The sequence below is a fragment of the Salvelinus namaycush genome, chromosome 33 (genome assembly GCF_016432855.1).
Source record: "Salvelinus namaycush isolate Seneca chromosome 33, SaNama_1.0, whole genome shotgun sequence".
Classification (NCBI taxonomy): domain Eukaryota; kingdom Metazoa; phylum Chordata; class Actinopteri; order Salmoniformes; family Salmonidae; genus Salvelinus; species Salvelinus namaycush.
Genome location: NC_052339.1, coordinates 23,003,169 through 23,012,887, shown reverse-complemented (window position 1 = coordinate 23,012,887; position 9,719 = coordinate 23,003,169). Strand labels below are relative to the sequence as shown.

At 42.3% G+C, this 9,719-nt stretch overlaps 1 protein-coding gene across 1 annotated transcript; it reads left to right on the top strand.

The window, feature by feature from the left end:
* Positions 1-343: 343 nt before the first annotated feature.
* Positions 344-8,852, top strand: LOC120027714 (protein phosphatase 1 regulatory subunit 42-like). Its single transcript, XM_038972703.1, has 8 exons — positions 344-475; positions 2,094-2,260; positions 2,801-2,939; positions 5,309-5,425; positions 7,311-7,428; positions 7,612-7,743; positions 8,005-8,143; positions 8,774-8,852. The coding sequence occupies exons 1-8, from the start codon at positions 344-346 to the stop codon at positions 8,850-8,852; spliced, it is 1,023 nt and encodes a 340-aa protein (XP_038828631.1).
* The last annotated feature ends 867 nt before the right edge of the window (positions 8,853-9,719 follow it).

The window sequence follows — 9,719 nt, the reverse complement described above, 5'->3', positions numbered from 1 at the left end:
ATTGGGGGTGTCTTGCTAATTGCCTATAATTTCCACCTGTTGTCTATTCCATTTGCACAACAGCATGTGAAATTTATTGTCAATCAGTGTTGCTTCCTAAGTGGACAGTTTGATTTCACAGAAGTGTGATTGACTTGGAGTTACATTGTGTTGTTTAAGTGTTCCCTTTATTTTTTTGAGCAGTGTATATTTTTGAAAAGGACAGACATTTTCTGTGGCATAACTCCAATGACAGCTAGTTCATGTGTTTCCTTTGTTCAGATGTTTCTGGTGGTTGTTCTGTGAGCGCTTGACTGAAGCTGGAAAGGATTCCACTCTGAAGCAGTGTCTGTGACGAGCCATCATGGTCCGCCTCACCATGGATCTGATTGCCAAATCCAGCAACCATTTCAAAAACAAGAGAAGTTACTCCCTCCCAACGTACCTCAAGAAACTCACTCACCTGAACTTCTCCAACAGGAACATAGAGGACATTGTAAGTACAATATCACAAGACATACTACAGTTACCCAAATTAATATAGGCTAGCTATGTTTTGTTTCTGTGCTTCTCTCTTTTAGCTTCTAATGGTAGGGATTAGGAATGCACCGATATGACATTTTTGGCCGATACCGATATCCAATATTTTCCTTGAGGCCTTTTAAGCAATCTAGTACAGTTAAATAGTTGAAACACACACACACACACACACACACACACACACACTGACCAAAAAGTTATTTTGTTGGAATTTACGTATGTCCCATTACCAGTAAAACATAATCAAGACCTATTTCTTTCACTTACTTGCTGTGCTGTTTCGTTGTTCATTTGTTCAGTCGTTTCATTCTCAACCAGAATTTCATCATACATGTCAAGCAGTGAAGTTTCAGCTCTGTACGTGGCCTCTCTTCCTCGGTGCGCACTGTCACTGTGTCTGTTTCCATCTTGTCCAGCTGTGTCTGTAACATTTCACGTAAACCATGTTTCGTGTCTTCATCGAAGTAGCGGTCCTTGTACCTAGCATTGAGCATGGTGGCGACACGGTAAAGAGGCTCAGAGAGAATGCCACCGAATCGCTTGTTCACAGCCTCGAGTACTTTTGTAAAGTTAGCCCCACGGTCTGTTTGCAGTTTTGTTGAGCAGGCGTTTCAGTGCCATGACAAAGGGTTAGCTTATTTCTCGACTCAGTTGTTCAAATGGCGCTAGGAGTGTGTTCATGTTTCCAAGTTTTAAACATGTTCTCAAATGCCATTGAAATGGCAGCAGCGGAATGAGAACCAGCACATTCTTGAGCATGCAATACGGCTCTCCTCAGTACAAAATCCTCGTTCACCCACTGTGCTGTCAGACTCAGCATGCTCATGGGGCTGCCATCGCTGATCCAAATGTCAGTCGTGAAGCTAATAGCAGTGACGCCCATAGCAAGTAGCTTATAGATGTGCGTTTCAACAATACTGTGTAACTCTGGTAGGGCAACATCTGAAAAATAGCGCCTACTTGGTATTGTGTACCGGGGCTCAGAAGTGCTCGACCAGTCAGCGAAAGCCAACATCATCCACGACAGAGAACGGTTGATTGTCAAGGGCAATGAATTCCGTTATGTTGGCGTTAATGGATTTCATCTTTGAGTTGTCTCGCTGAAATGTTCTTAGTCTTTCAAATGACTGCTCAACTTGAACTTGTTTAGTTGTTGGAAGTGTTCGCTTAGTATTTTTCTGCTTTTGTTCTGTGTAGCGCTGTGTATTTCTTGTGGTGTCATTACGTCATCTAGAGGAAAAAGAAACGCACACCTATTTAGGCGAGGTGCTGGCTAGTGGAGTGGAACACTTGAAAATAAAGGAGAGCCGCACACTCTAAGAGCTCAGATGCAAAAATTGAATGTCCAACGTTTCGACAGGCAAGCTGTCTTCATCAGGGTTTATTTTCAAGTCATTACGTCATCTACCTATGTTATATGGGTATGCACGTCAGCTTTGACATCGGTTTTGCACATCAGCGTTAAACTAGACATCGGGCCGATGTTGGCATTTTTAGCTAATATCGGCCGTTTACGATATGCTTACCGATATATCGTGCGTCCCTAGTAGGGATATCTTCTTTGTTTGTTGCAGGACGATCTCTCCATGTGCAGAAACCTCACAGTCCTCTACCTGTACGACAATCAGATCAGCCAGATCTGCAACCTGGGTTTTGCCTCCAACCTCACTCACCTATACATGCAGAACAACAACATCACTCATATAGATAACCTCTCCAGCCTGCAGAAGCTTTCCAAACTGTGAGTAGGAGCTTGTCCAGTTTAAATGGATATTTAGAGATGTTGGCAATGATTGGCCCGTTATCTACTTCCCTGGCGATAGATGAACTCGATGATACCATTTTCATGTCTCTACGTGCAGTTTGAAGGAAGTTGCTAACTGGCGTTAGCACAATTTCTAACTAGTGTTAGCGCAATGACTGGAAGTCTATGGCAACAGCTAACATGCTAGCTGTTCCTGTAGACTTCCAGTCACTGCGCTAACGCTACTTAGCATTGGCTCGTGAAAATAACTCTAAATTCCTTCATACTGGACGAAAAGGTCAAATCCAGAAGTTCATCTATATCTGGGGAAGTAGATAAAGTGCTTAATTGACTAAATCCCAAAGTATCCCTTTAAATGTATGATGTCTGTGGTAAAACTTTGGAGATATATTCAACTGTCTATGACTGTCTGTGTGCATGTGTCCATGTTTCTCCATTCGCCCGTGTTTTTGTCTTGGCGTGCATGAGTGTATATCTCTTACGTTTGTGTGTGTGTGTCTCTCTGTGCCATATCAGGTACCTGGGGGGAAACAGCATCACGGTGGTGGAGGGGTTAGAGGAGCTGGGGGAGCTGAAGGAGCTCCACATGGAGGGCCAGAGACTCCCCAGTGGAGAGAAGCTGCTCTTTGACCCCAGGACTCTCCTCTCCCTCGCTGTAAGACACACTAAAACTTACTGTATGTTTCCCAGTCTAAACAGTGTGCGCATATATTCTAAATACATTTTGTGACAGTTATGTTAATTTTTGTGTTCGGCAGCATTTGGCAGGGTTTTTTCGGCTGTTCGAGCACACAACATTTTTTCTTGAGGCAAGCCAACGTTCGGTAGCCGAAGTCTACGTCCCTTCGTTGGTGATTGGGCAACAGTAGGGATTCTTCAATGACGTGTTTGTTGTCATTCAACGAGAGATTACTAGTTTTCATGCACACTTTTTCACTTGAGAAATACTGCACCGAACATCTTAGATGAAAAATTGCACGACTAAGACAGACTCCTTGATTTATCTTAGATCGATTCTGACTATTTTGAGGAAGTGTAGCTGTATGTTATTGCTAAGCCATCTCAAAAGGCACAAAAAGTAATATTGGCACTTTTTTCTTGTTTTTCAAGCAAATTTATTTTTAAGGGAGTATGCGAGGCACAGACGTTCGCTTCGCCTATTTATTTATTTATTTTATTTCACCTTTATTTAACCAGGTAGGCTAGTTGAGGTCAAGTTCCCATTTGCAACTGCGATCTGGCCAAGATAAAGCATAGCAATTCGACACATACAATAACACAGAGTTACACATGGAATAAACAAAACATACAGTCAATAATACAGTAGAACAAAAGAAAACAAAAAGTCTATATACAATGAGTGCAAATGAGGTAAGTTAAGGCAATTAACAGGCCATGGTGGCGAAGTAATTACAATATAGCAATTAAACACTGGAATGGTAGATGTGCAGAAGATGAATGTGCAAGTAGAGATACTGGGGTGCAAAGGAGCAAGATAAATAAATAAATACAGTAGGGGATGAGGTAGGTAGATAGATGGGGTGTTTACAGATGGGCTATGTGCAGTGATCTGTAAGCTGCTCTGACAGCTGGTGCTTAAAGATAGTTAGGGAGATATGAGTCTCCAGCTTCAGAGATTTTTGCAGTTCGTTCCAGTCATTGACAGCAAAGAACTGGAAGGAAAGACGACCAAAGGAGGAATTGGCTTTGGGGGTGACCAGTGAGATATACCTGCTGGAGCGCGTGCTACGAGTGGGTGCTGCTATGGTGACCAGTGAGCTGAGATAAGGCGGGGCTTTACCTAGCAGAGACTTGTAGATAACCTGTAGCCAGTGGGTTTGGCGACTAGTATGAAGTGAAGGCCAACCAACGAGAGCGTACAGGTCGCAATGGTGGGTAGTGTATGGGGCTTTGGTGACAAAACGGATGGCACTGTGATAGGCTGCATCCAGTTTGTTGAGTAGAGTGTTGGAGGCTATTTTATAGATGACATCACCGAAGTCGAGGATCGGTAGGATGGTCAGTTTTACGAGGGTATGTTTGGAAGGATGCTTTGTTGCGATATAGGAAGCCGATTCTAGATTTAATTTTGGATTGGAGATGCTTAATGTGAGTCTGGAAGGAGAGTTTACAGTCTAACCAGACACCTAGGTATTTGTAGTTGTCCACGTATTCTAAGTCAGAGCCGTCCAGAGTAGTGATGCTGGACGGGCGAGCAGGTGCGGGCAGTGATCGATTGAATAGCATGCATTTAGTTTTACTTGCGTTTAAGAGCAGTTGGAGGCCAGGGAAGGAGAGTTGTATGGCATTGAAGCTCGTCTGGAGGTTCGTTAACACAGTGTCCAAAGAGGGGCCAGAAGTATAGTTTGGCTAGGAGCAAGACAAACCTAGTATGCAGACGCCTTAACACACCAACTACATCACCAACCACATCCTATAGTAAAGGAGATTGTTTCAGCTCATTTCACACCACAATTGACAACTGAAATGCAAGTTATGCACCAGGATTCCACCATAGATCTCACGTTGCTCTGTATTGGTAACCTCATAATTTCCACCCTCTTGAGCAATAAGACCATATATGTTCACGACCTGCATTATGTGCTTGTCTGGCAAAGGTCTCTCAGATTTCCATAAGGCCAGTGGTCCCTGTAAAAGCGGTATTGTGCTGGGTTTGATGATGTCAAAGAGAGCTCTGTGGCACTTTCTGGTCTCACAGATCAACCATGGCTGTTTACTCCTTAGACTCTGGTTAAACAAACTGCAAATCTCACATTCTTGTTAATTTTGATAATTAAAGAAATTGCAGTGCAAATGTAAAAGCTCCCGCTTTTTATCAACAGCTCTAGTTAAAGGAACTGAAACTAAGACAAATATCAAATTTCAATAGCAGTATTTAATAGAACCATTATAGAACCAAAGCAATCTGTTGAACCATTTTACAGGCGTACTCAAGGGACAATAATATATACTGGTTGTAAATATTATTAAGTAGTTTTTCAAATGTTTCACTTATCTTTGCAGGAATCTCTAGGTGTCTTGAATATCAATAAGAACAACATAGATGATGTCAGAGATCTCGCCATTCTAAAGAAACTCACACATTTCTTTGCTGCAGACAACCAGCTACAGGACATGCAGGTAAGAACTCCTACGTTTCCTCATGAAAGCACTGCTACAGATGGAGTTAGCTAATACCAGTCACTACTTACTCTACTCTTACCCTACGTGACAAAAGTGTAAACTGTGAGCGTACCGTGCGATCGAAAAAGAACCCACACCACATCACAGAAGCGATGTGTGCCGGGGTGTATTCAAATCAACACGCGGACTATAAGCAGATCAGGGTAACATGAACATAGCAGCGCTGCTCTCTGTAAGTGATGTGTGAAATGATATGGAGAGCAGGGTGCTAAAGAACCAAATCCTGCAAATCCCGCCAGAGGTTCACAGTCTCTGCAACTCGCACAAGGTTAGAATTATTCAACAAATCAGTGGCCTGGTCCCCTAGGACTGCCCTCGCTGACAGCTTTAAACAAGCGCAAGTTTCTCTCCTTCCTTAGGAGGCTGATTTTTCCTCTTTCTCTGTGAGTACAGCATTTGATACCGCCTCCCCAGCAGCACCACTAAACTTGATGGGAGATTCATTTGAAGCAGAGATATGGTTTCTGTTCGCTGTGTTGACCTTGAAAAACGACCTGCGGTGCGTTCCTGTGACTCCACTTCTGAGGAAAATACTTTTTCTCTCTCTGTGGATCTGAAAGGCTAGATGGTTGAACTCTTTTTAAAAGGATGTCTCTTCATCCATGCTATAATGTCACTTTGGGACACAGCATTGAAGCCCACCGTTAGCGTGGGTAACATTGGCACTCAACACAATGATATTCCACTGAGCAGAGCAACCTTTTGCAGGTAATTGCTGTACATGTGTCAGAGGGAGCTCTCATGTTCTCATATTTAGTGGATATCTCCTTTAATTTATACAACCCCTCTTCCATTATTGATCCTGCAAAGACAGGACCGTGAAGGATCAATCCCGCCTTCAACCCAGTGTGGTCAGAATCAAGAGGAAGCATTATAGATTTTTAAAATATATTATGACAGGCAGTCAGCCAGGGTGACAAATGGGCTGGTATCTACCGAGGCCGTTCACACGGCACGGGGCAGAGAGGACCAGAGAGGACGGACTAATTTAATCGCTGGTCAAATACAGGTTCATAACTGGCCTATCATTAAGTCCAGTGAGAAACCAGGGCCCAGCAGTTTAGCGCCGTGCAGTGCTCGTCCAGTCCGGGCTGCTCTAGTCTCCGTACTCCCGCAGGGGATGCAATTTGGCGCTGAGCCGCTCCTCGCAAAGGCCCTTGTGAGTGACAGCCCTGACACGATCATTTATCAAAGCCTGGGAGCGCGCCGCGCCGAAGGGGTCCCCTCTGAACTGATTGCAGCGCGGGCTGGAAAAGTGGAAGCGCTTTGGCCGAGACAGGAAGGCAATGAACAATCAGAGCGCGTCCAGAGAGTATACATATTTCCAGGCTTGGATTAATGTGCCTTTAGATAAACATACATTGCAGGACAGGCAACACGCTAGAGGAGCCGGTGGAAGGCGCCCGCAGGGAAAACTTGTTAGTCACACAACACCATTGTTAAAAAAAAAAAAATTAACTGCTGATGTGTTGTTTACACCTTTTCCCTTGGATTTTTCTCTTGGCAGTGCTACCTTTGAATTATGTATTACATTTTTTAGTTGATAGTAAGATTTTACCACTGGAGAGTGGTTTGTTTGATTACATTAATTATATGACATCTTATTCATTGTCGAAAGTACAGTCCGTAGACGCATTATAAATGGATACTATTGAGTGCTCCATTTTCACTTCCTCAAAGGTTAAAGTGCCATTTTGTTTCCCACACTTTGTCATGTAAAGACTGTACAGAGACTCTGCAATATAGTGTCTGACACCTTTACATTTGTAAGTACAGTATGTAAAACGTAAGTTTCTCTGTATTTTTCTTGTATTCTATTTAGGACTTAGAGTTGGTGTTCAGCCAATGGCCTCAGCTGCATCGAATGGATTTGAGTGGAAATCCTGTGTGCCACAAACCCAAGTACAGAGACAGGCTGATAACTGTGTGCAAATGCCTGAGTGAGAAAATAGTTGTGTACATCCACCTAATGATCATAGGAATTTTATTATGCATTTCACATTATATGATGTTTCAGTAACTAATGCCTTTTACGTAATTCTCTACAATTACAGAAAATATATCACCTCTATAACACACAGGACGTAATTTAATTGTAGACGATGATAATGTTGTTTTTGTAGATGAGCTTGATGAGAAGGAAATTAATGAGTTGTCCAGGCAGTTCCTGATTAACTGGAAAGCGTCGAAAGACGCCAAGAAAAAACTGAAAGATGAAAGAATTATGACCGGCCAGATCACCTATCCCTTTACTGGTAAGATAATGTACTTTTATATATTTTTACATCATTCTGCTAGAGACATATACAAATATCTAAGAAATATTTTAAAAGAGACACTCACTTTGCACTTTAGAAATGTGCATATCCCATGTTACAGCCTCACAAACTTTGCTCCAAGGTCAACAACGCTCTCCCTACTCTGGTCCTGCTGTCTGTATGTCCGAAGTATCCTTAGAACTGTGACAAGGTGTGTGTATGACTTGCTTTGTATGACTGGCTTTGTTTGTGTTGCAGCAGACTTCCACATGGGCCCCCATCCTTCATCCGAATATAACTACGCCAACGTCCTGGGAAAGAGGAATCCTCCGGAGTGTGGGAGACCCAGCAGGAAGGTCCGCTCAGAACACTCACAACTGGACAGCGCAGCAATGAGGTGCCGTAACAATCTATAGTCCTATCACCCAGTGCAGCAGCAAAGGTTTTCACATCAAGATATCATCAATGCCTGTCACCAGTACAATCAATACAAAATGTTTTATTTGGTCATGTATTGTTACAGACCGTTTTAATACATCCATATGGGACACAAAAGAAACATTCAGTGTTTTTAGACTTTTCAATATGACAGATTTAGAATACAGTGTCTCTTCCACCCATGTCTGATAATTTATTAATTTCTTCTTTAATTCAGACCAAAATTAGAGGCAAATGTATATTGTATCTCAGTTTGAATAAAACACGTGTATTTAGTTGAAATAAGAGATTTTAACATCAAGACGTTTAACTTAACTGCTTGTTTCCTTCCATTTGTATATACATGCTTGAGGAATGGCCTGCTATTAATTAGTCAAATGCTCTTCTTTCTTTTCATGCTAATAAATTGTTGTCTTCCCTGCTGTTGGCCTGGTGTTGACCATCAGTATCATATGAACAGTTCATTCAGGGCTTTCTCTTTAATAGCCAATTTACATATATTCCTTTCTACTTTTTCATACCACTCAAATATGAAGTATGAAGAGGCTGATAATCACTTACTTAGTCAGCTCTCTCTCTGTTCTCCCAGGCCACGGAACGTGAAGATCCCAGTGAGTGCGGGGCTGCTTAGTGATGTGGCCGACAATGCTAAAGTCTGCGGCCTGTGAGACGGACATGCCAGCTCTGCTAACACACATTCACTCTGGTGACCCTCTCACATACACTCTGGTGACCCTCAAACACACAGACACACACATACATACACTCTGGTGACCCTCTCACGCCTGACCCTTACACATAATATATAGCCAGTGCTTGACTTGGGCAGGAGCTCACTGGAGCTGAGTACCAGCACCTAAAATGTTCTAATGCTTGAGCTCCTGCACCTCTTATAGAATATTAGTAGATACTAGAAAGTATTGTGGAACTCCTGCAACTAAATATAAACAGTTCAGGAACCCAAAATGAGTACCGGCACCTATTCCAGTCCAAGTCAAGCACTGCACATAACCTCCCACTGCTATCACCACACATCAGGGGTGGACCTGACCCCTGACACACTCAATAAGAAAGAGTCTACACTATGGTCTGTCACTGTCAGGGACTGGTGGACTGCAGTAGAGGCACTTTATGGTCATAATATATGTACTACTTTTGAAGTCTTCTTAAAATATTATGACAGAACAATAGCTGCCCTATAAAAACAGTGTCTGATATTATATCTATGTTTTTTTGGCCTTTGCCTGTTTGATGTTTGTTTTGTGTACCTGAGTGGACTTGATAAGAATTTTACAATACCTGGATTTTAGAGTGTAAGATCTGATGTGTTTATTTATGAAATGACTGAATGCCAAAGAATGGTGTTTGAGTGTGTCCATGCTGGGAAGTCCAACTCACTTCATATAAATGGCTTTATTGGATTTTTACAAATACAATTTTCACCAATTTGGAAGTTATATCCCAGAACTCTGTCAAATAAGTCCACACGTAAATCCAATCTGAGTTTGTGTTTTATACAAATTAAATAACTTTTT

What these genes read in the sequence shown, in the direction of transcription:
- LOC120027714 (XM_038972703.1), top strand. Translation starts at nt 344, where the DNA reads ATGGTCCGCCTCACCATGGATCTGATTGCCAAATCCAGCAACCATTTC. An exon ending in ACAGGAACATAGAGGACATT is followed by an intron (nt 476 to 2,093) that starts GTAAGTACAATA and finishes TGTTTGTTGCAG; the next exon opens with GACGATCTCTCCATGTGCAG. An exon ending in CTGGACAGCGCAGCAATGAG is followed by an intron (nt 8,144 to 8,773) that starts GTGCCGTAACAA and finishes CTGTTCTCCCAG; the next exon opens with GCCACGGAACGTGAAGATCC.